This window comes from Cololabis saira, chromosome 7 (genome assembly GCF_033807715.1).
Source record: "Cololabis saira isolate AMF1-May2022 chromosome 7, fColSai1.1, whole genome shotgun sequence".
In the NCBI taxonomy this organism is placed as follows: Eukaryota; Metazoa; Chordata; class Actinopteri; order Beloniformes; family Belonidae; genus Cololabis; species Cololabis saira.
The window spans coordinates 19,370,363-19,397,993 of record NC_084593.1 but is presented as its reverse complement, the minus strand read 5'-3'; the positions used below and the strand labels follow the sequence as shown (position 1 = coordinate 19,397,993).

The 27,631-nt window shown below is 41.4% G+C and overlaps 1 protein-coding gene across 2 annotated transcripts; it reads right to left on the bottom strand.

Moving 5' to 3' along the window:
• Positions 1-3,842: 3,842 nt before the first annotated feature.
• adam19b (ADAM metallopeptidase domain 19b) lies at positions 3,843-27,261 on the bottom strand. 2 transcript variants are annotated; one of them, XM_061724942.1, is made up of 23 exons: positions 26,967-27,261; positions 26,711-26,823; positions 26,514-26,584; positions 18,133-18,211; positions 17,841-17,917; positions 14,344-14,545; positions 14,188-14,253; positions 13,134-13,205; positions 12,865-13,031; positions 12,621-12,705; positions 12,295-12,434; positions 11,341-11,518; positions 11,168-11,257; positions 10,857-11,052; positions 8,073-8,181; positions 7,765-7,981; positions 7,565-7,642; positions 7,029-7,137; positions 6,796-6,922; positions 5,826-5,919; positions 5,358-5,711; positions 5,179-5,276; positions 3,843-5,090 (listed from the first exon to the last, which is right to left on the bottom strand). In XM_061724942.1, the coding sequence occupies exons 1-23, from the start codon at positions 27,082-27,084 to the stop codon at positions 5,081-5,083; spliced, it is 2,850 nt and encodes a 949-aa protein (XP_061580926.1). In that variant the 5' UTR covers positions 27,085-27,261; the 3' UTR covers positions 3,843-5,080. The 2 variants fall into 2 exon arrangements, with proteins under 2 accessions (XP_061580926.1, XP_061580927.1); XM_061724943.1 differs by having other exon boundaries at positions 5,179-5,273.
• Positions 27,262-27,631: the final 370 nt, after the last annotated feature.

Sequence of the window (27,631 nt, the reverse complement as noted above, 5' to 3'; positions counted from 1 at the left end):
GTCCTGATGGTTAACGCCTGGATCTAGTCGGCCCCTGCGTCTATATACTGTCCCACCTTCCCTTCCTGCTCTGCTTGCTATTAGCCCATTGATCTGTCCCTATGGGTTTTATTGATTGACTGTGATGTGCCTCTCTGGTCCCTAATTTGGATCCATCCCCTACAAAGCCTAGCAATATCAGCACAGGCAAGTTGCCGTCCTGATTTCATAGTTACCAGCACAAGTAAATGGCAGCAGATTCGATCACTATTTTTTTTTTTTAACATTATAAGGAAAATAAACCAATGAAGTGAACATATATTCATGTCTTAAGCCAATGGCTGCCCTTGTTATGTTTTTTCGGCACGTCATTTCATTCCGGAAGAACACTGAAGAAAAAGTGACAATAAAGAACCTGAAGACTGGATCAGGTCAGAGTAAAAGACTAAAACCGGAACAGAAAGCTGGCACTTAATGTGAGAAACCTGAGGGCCGAAAAATAGTGGGGTTACCAGCATTACAAGTGGAAAAACAACTGTGGGTTAATTGGCTGCTGGAGAAGGCAGGGGAGCTTTCAGCAGGTGAGATCTTCTCTGTACTGCCCTCCTGGCTGTGTCTCCCTCCCACGGTGAGGGGTGGCGGGAGTGTCCCCCCTCCGTTTCATCCATCAGCCAATCATCATCTCTAATAAATGAAACTCCACAGGAAGGGACATGCCAGACTAACACTAATTATGCTCGGCGGGAGAGGCCGGCTGCAATTAGGCCGCATGCTAAAACCTTTTGCCTGTCAATGCCTCACAGTCACAGTTGCGTTCACCTCCCTTTGGTCCTGAGGAAAATCATCGGCTCTTCAGTCTGCATGGAGTTGATGAGGGAGCCTGTGTGTGTGTCTGCGGGAACACGTACGGGTTGGTTCAGGGGGTCTGGCCTTGGTATTTAACAGTCTTTTGATTAGAATAAATCAGAGGGCTTTCATCTCAGTATAGGATGTGGAGATGTAAAGGGCAGGCATATGCTGTTGGCAGGTAATTGAGAGTTGAAATGTATAAGGAGTAGGAATGGGCGATATTTCACCGTTCACGATAAACCGTCAAAAAAATTATCCACGGTAAGAATTTGTCATCTCGAGGTAAAAACGATAAATTCCCGTTGATGACGGAAGGAAGGAAGAAATGAGCCAGAATGAAAGAAAGAAAGAAAGAAAGAAAGAAAGAAAGAAAGAAAGAAAGAAAGAAAGAAAGAAAGAAAGAAAGAAAGAAAGAAAGAAAGAAAGACAGAAAGAAAGAAATGAGCCAAAATAAAGAAAGAAATGAGCCAGAAAGAAAGAAAGAAAGAAAGAAAGAAAGAAAGAAAGAAAGAAAGAAAGAAATAGAAATGAGCCAAAAAGAAAAAAGAAAGAAAGAAATGAGCCAGAAAGAAAGAAAGAAATAGAAATGAGCCAAAAAGAAAGAAAGAAAGAAAGAAAGAAAGAAAGAAAGAAATAGAAATGAGCCAAAAAGAAAGAAAGAAAGAAATGAGCCAGAAAGAAAAAAAGAAATGAGCCAGAAAGAAAGAAAGAAAGAAAGAAAGAAAGAAAGAAAGAAAGAAAGAAAGAAAGAAAGAAAGAAAGAAAGAAAGAAAGAAATGAGCCTGAAAGAAAGAAAGAAAGAAAGAAAGAAAGAAAGAAAGAAAGAAAGAAAGAAAGAAAGAAAGAAAGAAAGAAAGAAAGAAAGAAAGAAAGAAAGAAAGAAGGATAAATTGCCGTTGATACGTTTTTGTGTAACAAACATGGCGGAACGGGGATCTTTTATCAATTCAATTTAATTGGTGTAGTTTAGTAGTATTCACTATTCTTTAGAGCAGTGATTTGGGGGCTCCAAAGACTGAATGTGGTGATAGATTTATAGTTACAAAGGTGGAGTTGAATTGGTATTTCTCTTATCGTCATTTTTATCGTTAACGAGATAAATGCCAGAAATCATCGTGATACATTTTTTAGTCCATACCGCCCATCCCTAATAAGGAGGATGCAAAGATAAGACACTTGTTAGACTCAGTCAATGTCGCACAACGTATTTAAAATTACCACAACCTTAAATAAGTGAATATAATCCTAAATATTTCATGCAAACTCTGCAGACCTTTATATTTCCTCTAGTTTACAGCCGTGGTGACGACAACACGCACTGTTACCAGTGCTCTTGAACAAACAACAAAACCACCAGGGGCTGCTGCTGTCCACCCTGACAGCAACTGTCTGTGTTTACCCCCACTATGCTCCATCACGGATGACATTATCAACTCTTTCTTTTGGAAAGTGGCGTGCTGCCCTCTGCAGCCAACCCCCCCTGTCTTCAAACAGCCAGGGCTGCACCCAGATGACCTCACAGACGACCCAGCCTTGAACCTTGCTTTTCTCTGCAGGATTCTGCAGCCGCTAAACTTCACAGCACACTGTCCTCATTAACCTCCTACCTGAGCACATGGGCCTCCGGTCACCATTGCTGTTATTATTCCTATTATTATTAAAACCGCGTAATGAATAATTAATATAATTATATATAAATAAAGGTACTGCTTGCAGCACACTTGAACATTTGGGCTCAGATAATAGTCTACATGTATGAAGCACCTTTTTTATTTTATTTTTTATAAATACATAAGCATATATAACCATGAACACATTTATTAAAACCGGAGAATTTCATTGGTATGAAGGATCTCATATAAGAAACACCTAGCTGCATTAGCTGGAGTACATTAATATAAACCAGCGGCTCTCAACTGGTGGGTTGGGACCCAAAAAGGTTCAAGGGCTTTGCTTCAGGTAGGCTCTCAGTTAAAGCTACATATTTTGGACTCTCTTTTGAAGTACTTATCAGTTATTGCCATTTGTTATAGCATGTTTGTGCATGAAGTCACTGTCAGTTTTGTAAGATCTGAGGTTTAAACTGCACCATCTGTTTATTAAATAATTTTGGGAAGCTAAAATATTCCTTAACTCGGGTCACATCTTGTCATTCAGAAAGTGTTTCTACGGAAGACGTGGTAAAACATATCAAAATATTTCTAAAATGTGTATGATTATCGAAAAATGGTCCAGACCAAATGTGATCGTAGCGGGTGAATGACCCTTCTACAGTTTTGAAGCTGCTGGGTCTGGATTTGAGGGAGAGAGATATCCTGAGGTCAAAGGGAATTGGGCTGCTTTAATATAAAATCTAAATAAAGTCACCAGAATGATCACCCAACACTGCAGCTCAACCTGCTGGTCACCATGAGCCCAGCTGAACTCCAGTATATAACACTATGGGCCTTTTATAAAAGTACTAACATTTAAACAAAGTGTTGTATTTCCAGTTTGTTGCACTGCCCCCCAGTGGCTGAAAGACACATTTAAACAAGATTTTAAACGGGTTTAACGGGTTTTTCCCATTTGATCCAATATTAAAGACATTTTTATGAAACTTTGGTAACTTGTCTATTGTTAAAATATTAGTGCCACACAGTTGGGTTGTAAATTTGACATCCTTTAAGTGAGTAATCACTGTCTCAAGGCCTTTAATTGATAAGTACTCCAAGTTTAAAGCGCTCAAATTTACATTATTGACTTTTCATGAGTCATAATGAATATGATATGAGAGAACAAGGACATATCTTTCACAATTTGTTTCCATTCTTGTTCAAAATTCAAGTATGTTGAATGAGCAGACATATCCAAAGGAACTGATGCAGGTTACTAGTAATATAATGTCCAGTACTTTCAGTCGTCGGCTCATTCAGGGACGTGCTCCTGTTAAAAAGTCTTGCATCTGAAATGTAAAACATACCAGTTTTAACAAGATTCCTCTGTATTTAATGAGAAAAGACAACCAGAACACATTTTTATTTTGAAATGTCTTTATTTTATTCCCATTTTCCAGATTCCTGCGTTTGCATAGGTCAGATGATAAGGTACAATACGGCAGTTGACAGTCTGCATTTTCATGTTCAAATGGACATTTGTTCATGAGGTCAAATGGACCACAGTAATGTGAAATACAAACCAATCATGCCAAATCTATCAGTGGAGCCCAACCTGCAGTCACATGAGACAGTTTTCTTGGTGAGGGGAGGAGGTCCATCACAGTTCTGGACAACAAGAGCTGCTGCTGAACAGATTTTGTAAATCAAAAGACTAAACGCAGTTGATGGTGGTGTTCTGATAGGTCGACCTGAGAGCTGTTGTCCCATGTATGGCTCAGTTTTATCACATGAAATTATCCAGGCAACTTAATCCTTGACTGCCAGTGACAGAGCTGAGAAATAATAACTCTTGTGGGTTCAAATGAAACTTTTCAGACCACTTTTACATTCAGCTCCACCGGGTTCATAGAGCAACTCTGTAAGGATTGTTGTTTATTATCTTTCTCCCAAAACAGTCATTTCTGATGCATTCAGGGACTGATGTGTAACAGAAAAGTGCAAAGCTACAACAATACAAAATAACAAAAATTGAAAACATGTAAACTAAAAAACAATCCTCACACTTCTTAAAGTGCGGACGTGTATCCCTCTTTGTCACGGGCATATATTTACAGCATGCATGTGTGGTTTTCACTGGTTACCATTTCCCCAATTGAAAGCCACCATATTTTCATTATTATTCACATCTAAAAAAATGCAACAATGTCATTATTTCCATCTTTTCTTAATATAAGACATCATTTTATAGCTATGCCACTTAAGAGGCGCCATGTTTGGTACACAGGCTGCACTGTAAACATTCATTTTTCCATACTTTGAGAATAAATACTTCAAAATTTCACATTTCCCTTAACATCTGAGACAGCATGGTAATTAAAAAATATATTTAAATTCTCAGCACAAGCTGTTTCAGTTGGATAAAGAAAATAAAATGTACAAACCACTGATGAGGCCCAAATCTTCAACGCAACATAAACTCATTGCAACACATTCTTACAGTAACTTGCTATAATTATATAATTTTCCCTTTAATGCACATAAGTGGAAGTACGTGATCAAGTATTTATCTTTTTCCACAGTGCTGCAGCTGTTCTAAAGACAATTTGAGGCAGTCCCTTACTGGATGTAAGAGGTCGTTCCTGTCCCTGCGGTTCCTAATTCAAGCTTTAGAAAGAGAAGGAATAAACAAACAGGAGGTTATTTAGGGACTGTATATGGAAGTTTAAAGTATACTGAACACCAGATTTGTTACCAGTTTGGCTTTTTCTGTCCAGCAGATGGAGCCAAAGCAGTTTTTCCTCTCTGCAGGGCATCAGTCGTGAGCTGCAAGCCTTTCACATGTTGTTCCTGCTAGAGAATGACAGGACAGACTTTTCACTTAACTGAAACAAATCCATGGATTTAAGCAGAAATGCATACAAACGCATTTACCACCAATGGTCTTTTGACAGGACACGGGGGTGGAGGTCTGTTCGGGGGATCTGGCCGATGTTTGTTTACTGCTGGGGGCTGCAACGGGCTTTTAGGGTCTTTGGAAGATAAAGATCCGGGTCCTAGAAGTGGAGACGACGCCTGTCCGCCGCCCTGGGTAGACTTAAAGGGAGTGGGGGGGTAAACCTGAGGAGACTTTTGGGCTGAAGGAGAGGTGATAGGCTGGCCGTTAGTCTGTGGCGTCTGCTCTTTCGGCTCTCTAGTGTATGCAGGAATGGGAGGAGGCTTCACCGCTGGACGCACTATGGCATGTCTGGTCCGAGTCGGGCAAGACGGGGTCGCACGAGGAGAAGACTGCACGTGTGGAAGAGCACAAACAATAAAATGTGACAATTTACTAAAGTTCCAAAACCATCGCAATCAAAATGAATGCATGAATGAATGTGAGTGAATGCATGAGCTTTTTACCAAGTCGTGCTTCTTAAGCAGGAAAGTTGGGTTGGTGTGAACGTTGACTTGACCGTCAGTGTGCACCGATTTGCCTTGCAGCGTGTCTGAACATCTGGGGAACAGGAAGGCGCAAACAGAAGTAGAGACCATCACTCAAAAATGGGCACCCACACCCAGTACTCGAGTTGTAAAAAAAAAAATCAGGGGGGATGGTGGATTTTATCATATGGGGACAGATAATTTGTGCTGATTACAAATAATATAATATATTACAAATAATAGCACTGACCAAAACAGCTGCAGAAATACTGCAGGAATGACATAGCAGCAGTTAAATGCAGCCTTCTGTAAGCTTTAAATATCCACTGGGCTTATATCAAATACATCAAAAGTACAAAAATAAAAAACAGTTTTCTGAACTTATCAATATGTCTGTCCTTCACAGGATAAGTAAAATGGATCACTGCAAAAACTCAAAATCCATACAAGAATATTTGTCTTATTTCTATATTATGTCTCATTTTAGTAAAAAAATCTCATTACACTTAAAACAAGACTCATCACTGGAAAAAACAACAATTTACACCTGTTTCAAGTAGATTTTCACTTAAAATAAGTAGAAAAATCTGTCAGTGGAACAAGATTTTTTTGCTTGTAATGAGAAGATAAATCTTGTCCCACTGGCAGATTTTCCTACTTATTTCAAGTGAAAATTTACTTGAAACAGGTCAAAATTGTCAAATAAGTTATTTTTCTGGTGTTATTTTTCTGGTGATGACTCTAAATGTTGAAATAGCAGTAAAACCACATTCATTGATGAAATGACATAAGGGATGGAAAGGGGGGATGGCAGTTTTACAGGGGGGATGATTTTGACCGTTTTTATTTAAGGGGGGATGCCATCCCCCCTCATCCCCCCTAAACTCGAGTACTGCCCACACCACATAAAGACGTGCTAATGCAAAAACAGCGTTGGTGAAGTACATACTTTGGCACTGGCGGTGGAGCAGAGGCTTTAAGTGGGCCGAGCTTATGTCTGTGGCAGAACCACAGGCCAAGAGCAGCCAGAACCAAAAAGAGAGCCAGTGGAAGGAGAACAAGGTACGGAAGGAAACCTTTGGGATTGTAAAGTAAGCAAGAGTCAGACAACAGACTGGTTTACACAAATTTAAAATAATACTTAAATCATTGAGGCAGTTGGAACATAAGCTTGTGTCTCACTCTGGCTGACGACTGGTCCACTATCTAGACTTCCTCCTGAGCCCTTCTGATCACATCGCGGAGGGGCCCAGCCTGCATCGCAGTGGCAGTTACGGTTGTTGTTGCACAGCTGGTAAGTGAAGAAGACGGCTGATTATGAAAAGATATTTGATATAAGCATTCATATCGTCAATATGAAAGCTCTACTGCACTTCAAACCTTTAATTACCGTACGTTGAACCTTAAAACACTTGCATTTCTCTTCTGCCTCTTTTTCTCCTTACACAACAAATCCAATCGGTGAAACTATAAATAATTTGAAAATCTTACTGCATAAGAAATTCTATACGTGTGCTTTTTGTGTCTAATTAATGAAATGTATACTTTCAGTTAAGTATTCTGACATTATAGTATTGCTACTTTTAATTATATCAATGATTTGCACTGCTGACAGGCGTGCCAGCTTTCCATAATTGAAGGCTAGCAGCCAAATCCTCCATGCAAGTCCAAAGAAATCCATCACCGGAGCCTCGGAGCTGAGACACATAGAAACCTACCCCATGTCCGTGGCACTTGGCGTTGCACTCATTAGCTCTGAGGAAAGATGCATTGCGGCACTCTCCGTTGAAGCAAATCTAATGGAATGAAAATGGGAGAGTGGAAGTCCGTTACAGAGGTCGTTTTGAAGTGAAAAGTCGCTATTTACAAAGTGGGACGGAGATCTTGAGGATCCTTTTTACATCTCAATCTCTCTCACCGAGTCGTCGCCACACTTGGTTCCCGTCATGACCAGGCCCGGGTCCAGGGTGTCGCCCTGCGGCTCCTCGTCCCCCTGGTTCAGCTTGTACACGTGAGTTCCCATACACTTCAATCTCCTGCTGCCAACAGTGACTGTGGTTTCTATGGGAACAGCATTGCTCCCGGTGGGTGTGGAGGCTGATGTCGAACACTGGATTTTGCCGCATTTTGCATCTCTGGCGAGTGTTAAAATACAGAAATGCCTGAATTGAGGGAAGCAAAAAAAAAAAAAAGAAAAGAAAAGGCAGCTTTGTCGAGTGTATGTACCTGTCCTTGCAGCTCCGGTACTTCCCAAACAGATCCTTTCCACAGTTCCCGTACATGTCCCCGGCTTCATTCACCTTCTGGAAACACAGGTTGGGGGCTGGACGGGCGCCTGGGGTTAGAAGAAAGAAAAAGTCAGTGACCCATACCTGCACACAGCGTGTGCCGTGTGACCACCTGTGACACCTGCTATGAGACCAGATGGCGTCCCTTATGCTCTATAGGACTTTGCAAGATGTCTGTGCCACAACGCAGGACACCAACCGACAGGGACTCAACTTCAACACCTGAGCCTCTCTGCCTGAGGCACCCTTGATAAAAATTCACCCCCTATTTACTAAAAAAGAAATCCAACTATTGGTAAATCTCATCTGGTTGAAGCCCACCTCCCTCCCCTCACTTACCACGAGCTAGATATTTGAACTAACCTCAGCTCACCCTAACTTATGATGCCAACTAATGTCAGCTTACATTTGCACTGATCAGTTCCAGACACTCCCAGGCCAACGCAGAACCAGTCTCACTGCACAATTAACAGCATAACCAATTCCACTGATTCATTTACCAACGTCCACAACGGTGCCCTGAACTTTCCAACACCACAATCGATTCCTTGTACCAACTTGTACCAAGGTTTGTGTACATCATCATGGATTTTATGAAAAGACCACACAACAAAATCTTTCCACTCTTTTCCAAAAAACAAAAAGGTTATTCACACATCAAACCTCTCAGAATATACTTCATGGATGTCTGAACCTCTGAAAGGATTCCTCCCTGACAGCCAGGAGGCGAAGCTGCCACGCAAGAAAAACGTACATTCAAATCTCTGCATTTCTTTGATTTTCAAAACCAGACTCGGACATGGGGGAGGTATAAAAAAAAAAGTCTCAGGTGATTCTGCTATTACTCAAATGTTGGAAACAGCTGGTAGGTTTTAAAAGAATTAGTTCTGTGTGTGGGTGATAAACGCCACAGCAGAGCCGGGAGACATCGGCTTGGATGTCTGTAGGAAGCATTAAGACTTTCTCACAGGCTTTTGTTTTTTAAAGCATTCTTCACCAATATTGGCAGCGATCGTCTTCGGTCGCAATAACCGTGAAACAAATTTCAGATTTTCCAAAATGGTTTGTCTTCCACTATGAATTTAAAGGGGACCTATTATGAAAAACAGGTTTTTTCTTGCTTTAACATATATAAAGTGGTCTCCCCTCACCCTGACAACTCAGAGAAGGAGGAAAGCATCTACATTCTGCAGTGTCTGTACAGCCGCCCGGAGGATCCTTCCAGTGTCATGTGACTTTTATAAACGCGGCTTAACGAGCCGTTCAGATTTGCGCATTTTCGTTACGTCAACAAAATGCAAACCACGCCTCAGTCTCCTCCGCTGCTGAAACCACGCCCACAACCAGCTCAGCCGGCCGGAGCGTCCGCCATTGTTCAGCAGCGGTGGCTGTTTCCACAGCGAGGGACAGTAGAAATTAGGTTTTGCATCGACACTTACCCTCATAAAAGGATCAGTAACAACAGTACAGACCTGGCAACTGCACGCGAGTCAGCGGTAAGTGACGTTCATTTTTTATGTTATTTATATTTGTTTACAAGTATGATCTTTGCATGGGCTAAGTATTTAGCTCAGCTCCGGTGTTATTCCGTGTTACGGAGCTCTATAAGTACCGTAATACATTTTTCTTCTGTTTATGGTTTCAGATCTTCCAAGCACCTGAAGCTGTTCAGACACCTTCAGAAGACGCACGGTCTTTCCTTGAGCCAGCAATAGTGCATACATGTTATTTATACACAACTTATGTTATTTTACTTTTTTAACAATAAAGTTGCCATTTGTGAACCTTCAGTGTTGTGATTTCTTTACAGTTAACATGATTCATCTGTCTTGTAACATAAGAAATGAAATGATGAGGAATTGGAGTAAATAACTGGTGTACCTGTTTAGAATTCAATTAAATATTCCTGTGTGAAGACAAGGTGACTAAAGGCTGATTTATGGTTCCGCGTTCACCAACACAGAGCCTACGGCGTAGGGTACGCGTCGATTTAACGCAGAACCGTAATTCAGGCTTTAAGATCTGTTTACACCGTGTCATAACTGCATGCGAGCGTCCGACTATCGCGTTGAGCTGCGTGACGATCTCTGTCCACACTGAAACCGTTAAACTCACGGCCAGTTAGGACAGTCCAATACAAAAAAAATAAAGCAATGGAATTGATTTTGTCGCAGAAGCTTCTCGCATGGGACACGCTTTAATAGTTTACGCAACCGCTGCTCTTCTGCCCGGAGAGGCTTTGTTCCCTCCCCTGCTACACGTCATTCAGGCAGCCAATCAGCACAGAGTCTCATTATCATAGCCTCCCCGCCCCTCAGAATCCCTCATAGAGAAGGAGGTTAGAAGCGGTAAAAATAGAGACATGGCCCACAGGCTGAATTTCTGATTTATGTAGAAAAAAACAAGCTTTTGATTGTTTTTAAGACATTCAAGGCCTGTTTAAAATATACATTAAATGCCACAATCCTTTAAAGTCATGAGACAAGCTGCCGAACAGGAAGTGAGTGGCAACAAACACAGTGCAGGGACTCATCGCTGGACATGTCCAGAGGCAACGCATCATGTGACCGCCGCGAGTCTAATCCAAGCAGCCTCTCCTTTAATGCTCCTACGTTGGAGTTACCATACTGGCCGTCCCCTCACTGCTCCTCGCAGAGTAGTAATCATATAGATTTTCCTTTTCACTATCACACCAGATATTTACCGTTCACAGTTGACCTACCTCGTCCCCAGAGTGAAAGACACTGTTGCTCTAAGGTCAGACACATGCCGGTGTAGCAGTAGGCCTGCCCGCCCGCGCACGTTGCACCATCCATCAGGTAAAAGTTAGCAGGGCAGGACTCCGCCTTTCCATCGCAGTACTCTGGCAGATCACACGGCCCCGAGGGAGCTCGGCACAACACGCCCGGGCTCTTCAGCTGCACCGTGAGACACAAACATTTAATGGTCTCAGTCCCCCAAAAATACTGCACAAACACTTTGGTACTTTATTACTGTATTCTTTTTCCACCAGTCTGGTTTTGGTGCTTGTACCTTGCAGTTGTGACAGCAGACCCCATGGGCGCACTCAGCTCCAGCTTTCAGCGTGCAGTTATTAGCGTTGCAGCAGGGGCTGGTGCATTCCTTCACAGAGAGCGTTGCAGAGTGAAATGTAATGAAGCCTGAGAATAACGTCCAAGGAAAATCAGATCACAGACAACACCCACCTCCTCTTCTCCACAGTCACATTCCTCTCCATCCTCCAGGTAACCATTGCCGCAGCGCTGCCCTCCATACATGGCCCTGGTGTTGGGCAGGTTGAAGAGACACTTCCCTCCCCCGGAGCTCAGGTAGCTCTTCAGCTCCTTCAGGTTACAGCCATTAAAAACATGTGGAAACGGATCCCTGCCCAGAGATGGAGGGAACACCAAAGGAACAAAACAAGTCAAATTAATACATTTTTTTTATGTACTATACTGCAATAATCCTTCCTAGATCCTTACTATTTATGACATCAACAGTTATCAAATATGCATTTTTCTTTACAAAAGGAAATGTTCCTGAGCACTTTAGGTCATACTTTGCCACAAACTCTCAATTTCATTCCTACTCAACTCGGCAGGCCCTAGCCCTACATCCGCCTAAATGTCTGGAATCTAGAAGCCAATTTTTGTTTAGATTTAGAGGTGTCAAAGTCTGGAATAGTTGGTACCATATTGCAAACAATTGTAGGTCCCTATCCATTTTCAAAAGTCGCTCAAGAGAGCATTTAATTCAATAATGTAGTCAAGAAAGCTCTTGCTTTTCCCACTGTTAATGTTCTTTTGCACTTCATATTCTGTGTTGCCATTTGTTCAGCATAATACTCATATTTTCATGATCATGTCTACAGTAATTTTTTTTTATTTTATTTCTTTTTTTTTAAATTTTCATTCATGTTCTACATGCAATTTTTTATGATATTATTTATTTTTATGATTTTGTATCCTCATAACTATTTTGTTAAACGTTATTAGGTGGGGGCTCCTCATAAGCTTACTGGCTTGCTCGCTCCTCCCTGCACAGTTTCTTTTAACTGCACTTATTTGTGTAATGTTATATTTTTTATGTTATGTGCTAAATAAACTAAACTAAACTAAAAAAAAAAAAAAAGTTTGACTTTTAATATTTGAGAACTATACCCGGTAGCAGGAGCCATGATGCACCCCCCGTCCTCTGGTTTGGCCTGGCAGCAGCCTGTGCTGTCATGACTCATGCCAAAGTTGTGGCCCATCTCGTGCGCCATGGTGGCGGCCACCCCGACCGCTGACTCCGAGTGGTCCTGTCAAACCCAAGAGTGAGCTTAAACACTTCAACATCCCTTTGATGCACGTTTGTAGAAGACAATGAGATGAAACCTGACAGGTTGAGGCTTTTTAACTGTTCAGTTTGACAGTAAATCATGATTTCACAGGACAAAAAAGCCCACATTGTCCTTCGAGCTGTGTCAACTACGCTCGTTTCTCACCGTGTTGACTCCACCGGACTGATAGTCAGAGCACATGGCTTTGAGAGGCGCGAGCCCGATAGTGGTGCCCTGGAACGGCCTCCCCCTGCAGACGGAAATACCACCGATAATTAGCTCCAACTGGAAAGCAGCCCACTGAGATGCAGCTGGTGCTGATTTATTATGTCTCACAATAAAGATGAAATCAAACGAAAGATCTCCCCCCACAGGGGGGCTCGGAGGAGGAGGTGTGTGGGACACTCACGTGATGAGCTGAGCGTTGTCGTTGGGGAGCGTTTTAAGATGTTTGCGTCTCCAGGACAGGAACCCCGCCAGCGTGCTGTGAGCGTTATCCGTCACGTTGATCATGTCCTGGTTGGTCCACACTTCCAGGCCGATTAATGCCACGCGGATGTTCAAGGCCTTGTAGTACTGCGTTGGCCGGGACAGGAAAGGTTACAGATGCAGAAATCAATTTGTTACTGATAAAAATAGACGTGGTGGTTTCGCTGCTCGCTTCACATGAAACGTTACCTTGTCAACCAAGTTGGCTGCTTCTAGTAACTTCAGTTTGGTCTTCTCAAGATTATTCCCATGGCTCTGAAACTACATGCAGCACAAAATGTGAATTAGACCTTTATACTTGAATCTGTGCACAAAATAGAGGGTCGAATTCAAACTTGAGTGTCTTGATGGTACGAAGCAGAAAGTGCTATATAACCAGAGGTGTCAAGTAACAAAGTACAAATACTTTGTTACCTTACTTAAGTAGAAATTTTGGTTATCTATACTTCACTGGAGTAATTATTTTTCAGACGACTTTTTACTTTTACTCCTTACATTTTCACGCAATTATCTGTACTTTTTACTCCTTACATTTTAAAAACAGCCTCGTTACTCTATTTCATTTCGGCCTTTAAAAAAAAAACTATCCAGTTAAATTGTGCCATCCAGATAGAGTGAATTTGGTTGTGGTTGTTTCAGATGTTCTTGTCCAGTTTTGTTCTTACATCCGTTCCCTCAGATTCCTGCAACTAAACTTGGATGTACATTCCAATAAAGGTTAGGATAAATGATAACATGCCTCTGAAGTTTGACTTTTTGCACCATTACAATACTTATAGGCAACTAGTCATCATATCTGCTGCTCTCTGAAACACATGTTAATGCTCAATAGTACACATATATGGTTCTTTAATATATTTGCATTATACTAAGATGCATTCATTTTCAATGGCTTTTGTTCTTAATGGCTTTTTTTCCCCTTACATTACTTTTACTTTTATACTTTAAGTACTTTTGAAACCAGTACTTTTATACTTTTACTTGAGTAAAAAACTTGAGTTGATACTTCAACTTCTACAGGAGTATTTTTAAATTCTAGTATCTATACTTCTACCTGAGTAATGAATGTGAATACTTTTGACATCTTTGTATATAACCTACAAAATAAAGACATTTAAATGATGCTGTTGTCATAATTCTGTAATGTTTAATCCTGCTCACACAGCTGGCCCAAAAACCCCCTGTGTAGGTGTGTTGTGGAAAAGAAATATGTATTCTGGTTAAAGTGAGTAAATGTGCTCACCTCGGCCTTGTCGGCCACCAGCAGGAGCTCTACATACTTCATATTCTGACCCACTTCCCTTTTCTCCTGCAAAGAAAGAAGCATCACTTTGACACCAGGAATAACACTTTAAATAATGTAACTGAGCTGGCGTTTGCTCGTCTGGCCTGAACCCACCCGCCTCCTCGCTGGTGACATCATTCCATAGAGGAAGTCATTAAGCCCGTCCTCTTGCTCCTCGTTGCCATGGTGATGCAGACAGCGTCCCCTGGGTAGGTGGAGGCTCTCGGCTCTGAACACAGCATGCTGCTGAGGATCCGCGGCATCAGGAAGAGGCTCTATCAGGTAGCTGACGCTGGTGTTCAGAGAAATCATTCCCCTGGGGAAACAAGCGCCACAGACGGTTCCAACCAATCAGCTTGTGAAGATATTACTGTGTTATCTGTCTGCACAGTATGCAATATGCTCTGCAAACAGCACCTGACCCTTAAATATAATATATAATAATATATAATATCACTTTGAAACATGGGGAAACCACGTAATTACATGAGATCTTTTTAATTGATTTATTTTAACAGATGTATGGATGGATGGGGATACGGTAAAGTTACAGTCACTTCCTGTAGTAATGAGAAGTAAATTAATTTTAGAAGATGAAGAGGCTGCTTGCATCAGATGATTGACTTATAAAATGCATAAAAGAGTGCGTCATGTCTGAAAATAACCTGACAAAACGCTTAAAACCACAACATGTTAGTTAGTGCAAAAGTCCCAACGCTGACTGGTGAGGATAGAGCTAACAGTCTTCATACCTACAGAATCAGAATCAGAATCAAGTTTATTAGGTCAGCTACAGTATAACTGGAAGACTGTGGTTATTGCCTCATAACAGAGTTTTTAGACATTTTTAACTCTTCAAATGTATCTTATAGGCCGAGTGTCAGTCATAGATGAGTTGTATCTGCAGAAATTCTCTATTGCAGGATGAATGAAACAAACAAAAATGAGCTGAACTGTTGAAGAGTTTATTCTGCAACATTTTCACCCTTTCCTTCAGGTTAAGTTGTTTAAAGTGCGTTGGGTGTAAAAACATGAAATTAAAATTTATACGAACCCTTTACTGTGGGCTTTTAAACTATAAAGACAGAAATAAGAACAATCTAAGTATCAGACTTATTATGTCTTTAATGAAATATTCCAGCAACGTTATTTCTGAACACCCCCCCAACTAACACTTTATAAGGCTGATTTTGTCTTGATTACAGCATCAAGCCTTTTAGAAAAGTCTGTTAACTTCACGCATACACGTTTAGAAATATGACCAAACCCCTTCCTATTTGCAAAACGGTCTCAGTGTCATCAGACTGCGAGGGGATCTACTGTGTGCATCTTTTTAAGGTAACTCCAGGTGTTTTTCATGGGACTGAGGTGTGTCCTTTCCTGAAACCATGTCTTTTTGTGTGAGTGCTTTGGGTCATTGTTGTGTTGGATTATGAAATTCCTCTTCACGTTCAGCTTTTTGACAGAGGATAGAAGATTTTATGCTAAAATGTCTTGGTATCTGATACTACTCATTTCCCCATCCGTCTTAACAAATATCTCTGATCCAGCTAAAGAGAATCAGCCCCAGAGCATAATACTACCACCACCATGCTTCACTGTCAGCTTCATGTTCTTGGGATGATGCTCTGCATTGACTTTTTGCCGGAAATGCCTCTTAGAATTAGGGTCAAAAGTTCAACCTTTGTCTCTTTAGACCATAACACCCTCAACAGCCCAGACTTGTGCAGAATAAAGGAGAGCCTGAAGAGAACGAAATATCAAACAAATACTAAACCAGAATCCCTTTAAGTGAAGGCGTGGGTGTGACATTTACCTACAAGCTTAAATTTGGATGTGATGGTTATCTAAGTTGGTGTTGTATTTTTTTCCCACAGATTTCCATATGTTGCTCTATTTGTATCTTTAACCTCTCTATATTTCAACAGCTGCAATTTTGAAATAATGCATAGACTTTTTATACCACCTGGCACCACACCCAACTGTTAATAACTAGTAATCAACATCTAAGGGTTAAGAGGCTAGGCCTACACGAGCTGTCTTGACAACCAAAGATAATTTGCTCATTAATGATTACATCATTTGTTACGATCAATACTTTCAGACTCTCGTAATGTGATGCTCTGGAACGATGTCGTACAGTAATGTCCTGCAGGTCTGTATTCTTAGAGCAATGTTATCTGAAGCTGCAGCAGGAGATGACGGCTGGACTCGCACCAACTCGCATAATAGCAACGGCTCATATGCACAGATAAGTGCAAAGTGTACTGAAACATAGTCGATGAAGAGCTGGAGTCAGTACGTTAAAGATAAGCGCGGACACAGTGGACTAACAAGAGCAGCGAGCGTGTCTGACGCCATGCAAATACCTTTAAAAATATATGGACGGCATAGTTTGCAACGGTCGAAAAAAGCGTCAATTCAAAATTCCCTTGGGTCAAGTCTTTTGAAGTATTTATATATCATGTCTGTATGTTCTTCTAGGACAGAATATCAATAAAAGCATTGTTAAGTAGGAGCAGCACCAGCATCATTAAAAACCCCAGCACACATTTCTACAGACGCCTGTACACAAACACAGCTGCGAGTCACGCGGCTGCAGAAAACATCTGGAGACGCCGACGCCCCCATGTCACCGTCCGTCTGGGCCTTTGTTTGCATTCTTCCACAGAATCTATGCTCAGATGAATTATGTGTCTCCAGCATGAAGCAGGAAGCTGCTCTACGGCCACAGCAGGAGAAAACAGAGAAAACACACGTTCTCTGTGCTGAGTTGTACTTAATGAACCAACACTGGGGCCAGTGACCCATTAACCCAACGTACGACATGCGATGCTCCACACAGCGTTTCCTGTCACCTCATTCATAAACTCCGAGTGGTCAGAGGTTTGAATTTCACTGCCACTCATGTGCATGTACACTTGGTCTTTAAATCCATCCGTTGATTATATATACCCGGCTCTTCCTGCTCAGGGTCACAGAGATCTGCTAGAGTCTCTCTGTCTTGGGGCCAAAGGCAGACTACAACCTAGACTGCTCATCAGTCCATTGCAGAGGCCTTTAAATCTTAAAATTCAATATATGCAAATAGAAAACTCAACTACAGTTGGTTTTAGTATCAGAATATTATTATGAAACCTTTTTTGACGAGCCAGAATTTGTGAAAGTAGCCAACTTTTTAACAGCTTACCAATATATTGTCAATTATATATTGTTTTTGTATGATGTTTGTGTGAGTCTGATATGATAAAAGCTTTCAATAATTAGAGGAATGTTCCTTAACTTTTACGAGTTTTTCAAGCAACACCGTCAATAATCGACAACAGTATGGATATTCTCTCTCAGGCGGTGCAGGGATTTTTGCTTTCAACCTATTAGTTACGTTTTTAACCCTCAATGTATGTATGCTGCCGTAAAAAACAAATCAATGCAGGCTGAAAAATGTGTTTTATATGGATGTGGTTCAAATTCACATACTGAGCTTTGGCCAATTTATCAGTAGTGAGTGAGAATACCCAGAAAAACAATGACTGGACATTAATGTGCTTCAATTAGCTCCCTGTGGTTTGCTGTGAGGCTGCAGACCAGCTCTCCATGCATGACCGTCTCACCTGAGTCCTGAACAAGTGCTGACAGCAACCGTGGAACCTGCCATGCCCTGAACCTCTCCATGATAGAAGCAGTGTCCCTGGAAGAACAAGTAAAGAAGAAATGAGCACACTGCTCTCTGTGCAGGGAAGCATGGTGAGAGTCTGCCTTTAAAACCAAAATGTATTAAGTGTTTCATTTCCACATAGTCACTGACCTGATTTTGGTCAACTGCAAGCATTTTTCCCTCTAAATAATCATGTATAACTCCTCCTTTGTAGTTTTAGGTACAGCAAACTGTCTCTTTAGACTCACATTGTTGGCAGGAGAAGAGGACCTGCGAGCTCCATCAGGGCTGTACCATATTTCCTGATATCCAGGGGCCAACAGCTGCCTGATGAAAGACGACGTCAGATAATCAGTCGATTAAAAACAAAATCAAAACAATTAGGAAGCTTAATGCTGAAATATATGAAACTGGGTGGACATGTAATGAGTAACAGCTGCAGGAGCTACTGTAGGGACATAGAAGAGGACAGGGTCTCCCCGACAGCCCAAGGCTCTCAAACATAACACTGACACTCTCCAAACCAAACTGAGATGAAAAGATAAGAGATTATTATATTTTTTTTTAAATCCATATTTTCCCTAAAAATATGTTTTACTGTTTCAAAAGGTGGTTAAATGACATGGTCACATGCATCTATCTCGAAGAAATTCGTTACACTCTGTCTGATTCCCTGCCTACATTTCTCAAGGTCTGGGGACCCTTTATTGAACACTTCAGGAAGGATAGACCCTTGCCTCGGACTTGATTTCACTTGCTATGAACACTGTGCCTGGTGTGTGATTATCGTGCTCGGATCGACTTGAACTTTATTTTTTCCCGCCTCTCCTGCTTATACGGACGCACAGCTCTTCCGGCCTCTTGGACAATCCCTGGTCATTTTCAGTATGGTCTGGACTGACATAGCCTTTTGTATCTTTTATACAGCTATATGTGTATATATATTTATATGATCATTGTTGTTATCTCCTTTTTTGTCTTTTTTTTTTTTTCTTGTGAACTGGCAACTGTTTGTTTGGTGTTGTGTGTCTGTTTTGTTCTCTTTGAAAAAATAAAAAAGATAATGTTGAAAAAAAAAAAAAAATTAATTAAGAATAACGAAGCACAGATATTAAGACGTATTGTTGTTGAAATATTCTGTGTATGTATGGATGAGCACGAATAAAAATGTGATATCTTTGTTAAAAAAAAAAAAAAAATATGTTTTACTTCTGGATAGTAAAGCCATAGAGGGAACGATAACCTCACTGTGCTTGGGAAGAGTTTATGTGTTTGGAGCGTCCAGACTGCTTTTGTTTGACAAGGCTATTATTTACCAGCCTTATCCAGCTTTTGACAAGTCGAAATTTCTCAACTCCTATACGGAGCAGACTCCGCAGGAGAGCGCGATAAATCAAGGGAGCACAAATCTGGACAAGGATGAGAATTATCTGGGTGAGGCATTATATTCCTTTAATGCTCCATCTATGTGTATGTGTGAGAGCGTGTTTGCACCGAGACCAACGTTGTTGCTTATTTTCCTGTCTTAGTCCTTCCGTCTGTGTCCCAATCCAGTCTTCCTGCTTTCATTCATAAACATTGTCCACCTCGCAGCTGGTTTTCTTTTGCTCTGTCTCTCTAAATCTCCTCCCATTGCTCCTCTCGAACCATCTAACTCAGATTCTTTAAACCATCTGGAGCCGAAGCAAGTTATGACACAGAGAAAGCTGCATTATTGCCTCAAACATATTTGATTCAAACATGAGCCAGACTCAAGATCTTTAGGATTTCATCATTTATCCTCGTTAATTTTCCATTTCACTCTTTTGCAGCGTTACCTGAGTGCAATCCTTACACACATACCAAGTTGATGTTTAGAAGTTTTGAGACTGCTGCCTTTCTAGCATAATACCTGAAGACTGATAGCAACAGTGTCATATTGGTTGTTTTCAATAAGTGACAAAATCCACCTAACAAAACCTCTGACACACTTTTCCTCAATACCATGTGTAGCTTGTTGAAAGTTTTTTCAAAAGTTGATACACTTTCTATGAGATGTTGTGGTCTGAGGGCGATGTATCTATATCTTTGATCAGAGAAACAGTTTCTTTGTGGGTGGATTCAGCCACTCTTCCTCTGCACCTGCCAACCCCTTCCTGCGGTGGGTGTGAACATTTTGAAATGAGTGTTTCACAAACCCTTTTAAGGTACAGGAAATCCAGCATGAAAATACGTTAGATAGGGAGGCGGCATAATTATTTTCTGATCTATGAGGTCACAGTGCCATGCCAATCAGAACCACTCTCTGATCGACACCAGAAAGGTGTTTTCAAGAGTTTCACTTGACATTTGCATCAATCAACCTAATTTATGCCGTGAAACATGGAAAAATGTAGTTCTTTTGTTATATGCTCCCTTTAAGAGACCAAACAAGAGTAAATCTAGGACAGTATTGTAAAAAAAACTCAATGCTGATAGGGTGACCATCTGAGCTAATCATTACAAAAGTTCCTCTGTGCTGCTTTAATCCATGGAAACCAACCATAGATGGGTAGCCTTGGGTTTTATTTATTTGTTCATCTAATGGTGATTCCTTCTTTTTTTAATAGTGATACAATATCTAATGACACTGCATTGAGAGAATTTAATGTATTAATCCCCGAAAGGAAATTATATTTAGCTGTAGAAAGTTAGTCAGTCAGCATTGCGGTCGCTTTAGTCATTGGAGCATGAATGATCCTCTATAGTCTGAATTAACCACTACAAATCAAATTAAGTCCCTTTGACTTGATTCAGGCCTTTGCGAGCCTATAATCTCACACACCGCTAGACCACCCCCCCAGAGTAACATGGAAGTGGCATCTCCTAAGAACATACTTGAGCATATTCTCCCAAATGTCAAACGGTTCCTTTAAACTTCAAGTATGACAAGGATAATCGAAGGGAGGAAACTCTTGCTCCCTTCTCCACATGCCCTGGGGGTAACAAGCCTCTTGAAAGAATGAGAGCCTGTTGATGAAATCTGCAACAAAGCTGGTCAAAGATGGAATACATAATAATTAATGGATTACCACTGAAGGGTACTTTACTGTGTATTCCCATACGCCTAAGTCAAAGAGAGGACTTAAAAATTACCCGTTAGTGGTAATATATCCGGCTGATGTCATCAACGGGGTAAACCCCACCATGTTGGGATCTGACCTCCTAACCTCATCTAGGGCTTTTAGATTTACAGCTTCTCCAACTCATCGAAGATTCCCGTCACACGCTCCTTTCCTTCCTTCTGCTGCTTTCAGAAAACATTTGCTGCAAGAAAGCTGATGAATGGCTGAAAGCTTACGCTCTCCTGTTTCACAGTCGCTTTACAAAAAGGCCAGTTTCTTCTTCCAGGAGTAAAAACAAATAATGACTTTCTCCATTTAACTTCCGCTCACATGCCAGTCAGCAGCTCTGTCTCAGCTAAACCATGTTGACTTATCGGCCCTTCGGGATTCTAGTTAACTAGCTGAATAATGGCTATATGACCTGCCACGGTGTGACTTGTAGACAGAACATGTCATCAAAAACGGTGTAAAAATAAGGATTTAAAGCTACCAATACAATCAAAACAGTGTTGTTAGTGCAATTGGTTCCAAAGAGGCCTATTTAGAAATGATCTCCAAACCTATTTGCCAGTCTATTTGATTTAATGCCTGAAATTAACTTTTGTGATGTGTTTAAGTAACCACGGATAAATTAATTCAAAAACCATAGAGACATGAATTAAAGGTGAACGGTGCAAAAGCAAGAAACCAGGTGAAAATGTAAAGAAAATGCTGACGTGTAGCTCAGACATTTCAAAAATCGTTAAATGATGTAAGAAGAATAAGAGGAGGAGGCACTGAAGAGAGGAAGTATCCTGCAGTGGTGAGGACTCAATAACAACTAAGTTGTTCATCATTTATGAACATTCTGCCATAGAAGTCCATTATAAACTCAGAATGGACCTGAGATGACTAGAACATTTCAACAGTAATATTTCAAAAACATTTTAGGAAGCTGAATCACATGCAGAGTCTTCTGACTTGGTTAAAGTTTGAATGGCATCTTTAGATGAAAGTATGCTGAAGTAGCCACATCTGAAAGAGGTGGACGTTTTTCAAGGACCTGGAGAGCTCCCCATTAATTTCCAATGGCCTGTAAGTTTAAGAAAACCTGGAATATCTTAAAAGGTTTAAGGATTTGAAGCACCAAAAGTCCCAGCAGGCAAGTCCTGAATAAGCTGATTGTTTTGATTTTTGATTGGCTGAAATAATGATTCACCAACCACTTGTAACTGCACACTAGTAACGATGGCCAGTTATCATTTAGAATCAAGTAAAGCTTATGATGGTGAAGTAAAAAAAGGGGACATTTCCTGTATAGGACTATTTTTGACTTTGATATCACGCGTGATGTGTCAGCATTGCGTGCCATCATCCATATTCCAGCGTCAAGCCTCGAGTCAGGCAGCGTAAAACTCTGAAACCTCTCTTTTTCTGTACCCCAGAGCTCCGTGCAGAGCTTCGTGCATTCTGGTAAATACCAGGAGAGCTTTCAAATCAAGACCGCAAAAAGTCTATGCATTGGTGAGAGCGATGATAGACAAGGTTTGGATGTGGTCCAGTGGCCAGACAGATGCTGTGATTGAGGACTGCAGTGCTGGCTGAATCGGACTATCTGCCTGTGAGGCTGAGACAAAGCCTCGGTTCAGCATCAGGACAAGAAAGACAGAGTGGGGGAGTAATGCTAATGTACTAGAGAGATAGCGATGGAGGGGGGAACATAACACATCGGGGTCACTGGGTTGCATTCTCTCATAGTATCAGATGACATCACCACATCGCGGTGGGGAGGGGGTCGAGGCGGGAAAGAGAAAGCTGATGCAAAGTCAAAATACCACTCGGCAACAGATGATGAAGAGGCTTTTATTGCAAAAGAAAGGCAAATGTTCTGCTGTGCAAAAAAACCTAGCCTAGAGGACATCTACAGAGATAGCACCGCACCGCCGAGGAGACACGGGAGGAACAAGCACAATAAACACTTCTCTCTTGACCTGCAGCCCGTCAGGTCTCTGCCTTTAGTCTTGTTTGTGTTCTTTGGGCTGATGTGTGTGTAAAAGGGAGTCTGTGTGTGCCATCGTTCTGCGTGTGGCTCCCACCTCGCGTGGGGGATGTGTGTTTGCACTGGGGCCCTAGGGAACGTCAGGCGAGGAGACAGAAGGAAAAGAAACAAGAACGCTCATATCTGAGCTGGTCAGCAGAAGACGTATGAGGTGAGAAAGAGATAAGAGAAGAGAAGAGAAGAGAAGAGAAGAAAAGGAGAGAAAGAGAGCAGAAGGAACACTGCGTACATCTCCCAAAGGAGTGCTTAATTCAGCCTCTTGTACTTAACGGCCGCCAGGAAGGATATTAACCTGGAGAACAGGGAAAGTCGTGCAGAGGAGGAAACAAGGATATCCAAATGAACCATATCAGTACCAGAAGGACATGCATAGCTCGCACACATACTGACCCCTATTGTTGCTGCTTTATTCTTCTAAGACTCTTCTAGCCTCAACCCGTCTCCCCTGGGCGATTGCTCACTTTTTTTACACCGTTTCCTCCCAATGTCACTCCGTATTTCCTTCACTTTCCTGCTCTCTGTCATCACACGCTCTGCTCCCTGCCTTGCTCTTAAATGGATCAACCCTCCGTGGGTGCAGCGCAGCTTTCCATTAAGATAAAAGCTCACGCAGACGCACACACCCATTCCAACGAAGCGCAAGCCCACGCGCACACAGACAAATGTGATTAGCCAGGTCGAAAAAATGGATAGTCTGGACTCCAGCCACTGGAGGAACCGATGCCCACAAACATTCACAGCCACGTGCTCTTCCCCGCTTTGGTTAAGTGATTAATTAAGAGAAGCGCAGATGACGTGAAACCGGATGAGAAGGAGGTCATGTCTGAGGAAGAGGGCTTTTAAAATGTTGTAAGGGGGAGATAGGGGGATGCCATCAAACCCATTTTTCTGCTCCTTTGAGTTTGAGTCATCTAGCGTTGGTCCGAGGAGCCCGGGTTTAGGTGCAACGTGGACACAAAAGAGTATCCAGGAAACAGCGGAGGACAGTGGCAGCACTTTCTCTGGCTTTTATCCAGAGTCCGACAATGAATCTTCCTTTATCTAATATCCTTCCTCGGCTCGGCCTCTTTTTCTCACATAGACATTTTGTATCTTGGCATTAGAGGATAAATCAAAACGCAGTAAGCCGGTATGGGTTTCTTTGTTTAGAAACCATCTCGGGGGGAACACTGATTGCTGGGATGGGGTGGGGTGGGAGGTGGGAGGTGGGGGGCAGTAAATGTCAGACTTAATAACGGAGTCAACAAAGAGATCCAACAGTTTTTTTTCAAAAGTTATAAAACTATATTATAAAAGACTGTGCACATATTATTGGGGTGCAAAGGTGGGCTGAAGCTTATAGATGCTTTCTGGGAAGTCAAATATTACACTAGTGAGATAATACAGCATGGTACGCTGCTGTAGTTTAGATATTTCTATTTACATCAAAGGATAAATCCTGACTTTTATCTGATTGTTCTCCCCTGCTCTCACTCATCTCCGGCTCGGTTCGTTTTAGAGATGTCCTGGTTAAAGTTAAGATATACACCGTCACAACATATATCATGTTGTAGAAGAGCTCAAAGGTCTAGGGTCAAAATTTACACATCTGCAATATTTCCCTCTGGATTGCAGAGCTAAATCCCTGCAGGGAGATTAGGTAAAAAATAAAAAAAAATAAAAAAAAAAAAACATGGAAAGAACATCTACAGGAAAGACATTTATAACTGTAAATATGAAAACAAGCACACAGCAATATCAGATTGTGCATATTTGTGCGGTCTACATGAGGCAACATAAACATTTATTTGGTTCATTTATGTCTTATATTTTCTCTTTTACTTTTGGCTTTGGATTCTACCAACACTTGAGGGTAGAAAACACTAATGAGAGCAGCAAAAGTGAACAAAAACAGTAAAGCTGTTTGTGAAATAGCTGAGCAGAGCAATCACCACAACTGTACATTCAAGTGAATGAAACATAAAAAAACTGATGACAGTTAAAAACATATTTAAATAATGTCTCGTTAACTGGGAATATATTTAAATTATACAATTAAATTGACCAATCAACATGTCGTGGTGATAGATTTTCATGGTAATTAGAATTCGATTTAACTTAAACTGCGGCAAAACTGAAGAAGTTGCACAAAAACTGTTTCAACAGACATTTGTCACACTTGGCAGTACAACGGTTTCAGAATATATTTGTCATGCTTACGAGTAAAGGAACTCTGGCTTCCCTTTTTCAGGTACCTTTTGCAATTTGACGTTGTGTCAGTTAACACATCGTCCTCTTGACCTGAAGAACAAACAGCAAAAGTTTGACCGAATGTATGTCAGACCTTCCACATCAGCTTCCTGTCTCTCCGGCTCTATTTTCCTACTCAGGCACAGACACTTTGTGATTGATGAAAATCCCTGCTCCAGGAGGGAACTTAAAAGCGGGACCACCTGCTGGACAGATAGAGCAGGGGGGCAAATCCCTCAGGGGATGGTCTGTCAGACGCAGCGGAGTCACCATTTTCTTTGTATATGAGAGAATGAATAACTGATGCTTGTAAGTATAAAAAAGGGACTTAATGTGTAATGCTCATAAAAGCTTCATAGTTACTTTGGTACTGGCTTACATCCAAAAGTTATAAATCACTGTCGCCACCGATATCTCTAGAGCAGCAGCCCTCCCTGTTATCAGAGTCTATTAAAGTGGGCAAGATACCCAGCTCCTGTCCTATCACCATCCCACTGTCACTGGACACAGGAAAAGCTCCATCAGCCTGCAGGATGTTGGGTGCCGAGGCCCAATCTCACATCCTGTTAGCCTTATAGGCACACGGGTCGGGTGTCAACCGTCTGTCTTCCAGAAACATTGCCTTCCTTTCTCCACTTCATCCCCCTCTCATCAACCACAGGACCACTGACCTTATAAACGCATATGTGACAATTAACATCTAAACAGGGATAACCAGGACTGAAATGATAACTGATGTCTACGACACAGCCACTTTATTTACACTGCAAAAACTCAAAATCTTAACAAGAATATTTGTCTTATCTCTAGTTAAAATGTCTCATTTTTTGTCAAAAAAATCTCATTACACTTAAAACAAGACTCATCACTGGAAAAAACAACAATTTTCACCTGTTTCAAGTAGATTTTCACTTAAAATAAGTAGAAAAATCTGCCAGTGGAACAACATTTTTTTTGCTTGTAATGAGAAGATAAATCTTGTCCCACTGGCAGATTTTTCTACTGATTTCAAGTGAACATTTACTTGAAACAGGTGAAAATGGTCAAATAAGTTATTTTTCTGGTAATGACTCTTGTTTTAAGTGTAATGAGACTTTTTGACTAAAAATTAGACATTTTAACTGGAAATAAGACAAATATTCCTGGTAAGATTTTGAGTTTTTGCAGTGTATGCCTCATTCACTCAAAAAAAAACACTTTCCTAAACATTTGGAGACATGTTACAATTATATTTTTTCATGAAATGTATAGATACTAAAGGTATCCTTAACCTACTCACTCATTTTTCTGTAGGTGCAGTCGGAGCTCTTGGCCCTCGGCTGTGATCACAACCTGGACCTCTGCTGGATGCTGCCAGGAAAACATTTAGACAGACCAGCGTCACTGACAGCAAGACATTGTGCAAAAGATGACTAAGACCTAAGTGTATTGTCTGTCCTTTGGTTGAGATGAAAGGACGGACAGAAATCTACTTACCTCTTTGCTGGCAGACCTGTGGGGCCTGAGAGGATGCAGCCATGTGGGAGAAGTAATCTCATAACTGTGGGTGTACTCAAGGATGCTCTTCACTGAATCCTGGCTGCTCTCTCCTGTGGAGAATAAAGCATTGACAAAAATAAAAAAAAAAGAAATGTTGCACGATTCCATCAAAATGATTTAGGTTCTGAATTCTGCTCATCTGAAAGAGATGCTGGATTGCAATGACAACGCTTTGAGGAATAAAGCGACTCACCGTTGTAAACAGCGCCTTCGGACGCGGCGACAAACACACGGTGAAGGGAAACCAGGAGCCAGAGACGCAGGAGAAGCCGCACAGCATCGACGGGAGGACGACGCGCTCCTGGACGCATTATACAAACCGAACGGACTGAACGGACACATAAATGTTCAACAGAGCGGGCTGCAGAGGTGCTTTTGCTTGGACGGAACACGGAGAAAGCGGCGCCGCTGTGACATCTCTGGAAGCTGCGCCGCTTCAGTTCAGGCGCTCATCTCTCTTTCATTATCAACCCCTCCCCTCTCTCTCTCTCTCTCTGTCACACACACACACACACACACACACACACACACACACACACACACACACACACACACACACACACACACACACACACACACACACACACACACACACACACACACACACACACACACACACACACACACACACACACACACACACACACACACAGAGAGAGCTGAAGAAAGGCAAGCCAGGATATGATGAAAAGAGACACTGAAATCACGATTACAGCAATCTAATGTAACTGCATGCAACATGCAAACACAACTGGAAATAATTGTGATTAAAAACATAATCAACCTCTACATTTTGCTACTTTACGATGAGCCAGGTAATTCTGAAGCTGGAGAGATATATATATATATATTTTTTTT

Excerpts from the sequence above, each read along its gene's own strand:
- adam19b (XM_061724942.1), bottom strand. The coding sequence starts at position 27,084 with ATGCGTCCAGGAGCGCGTCGTCCTCCCGTCGATGCTGTGCGGCTTCTC. Across the intron at positions 11,053-11,167 it reads TCTGCTGTCACAACTGCAAG|CTGAAGAGCCCGGGCGTGTT; the intron begins GTACAAGCACCA and ends CTCACGGTGCAG. Across the intron at positions 5,920-6,795 it reads GCTCCACCGCCAGTGCCAAA|ATGTTCAGACACGCTGCAAG; the intron begins GTATGTACTTCA and ends CCTGTTCCCCAG.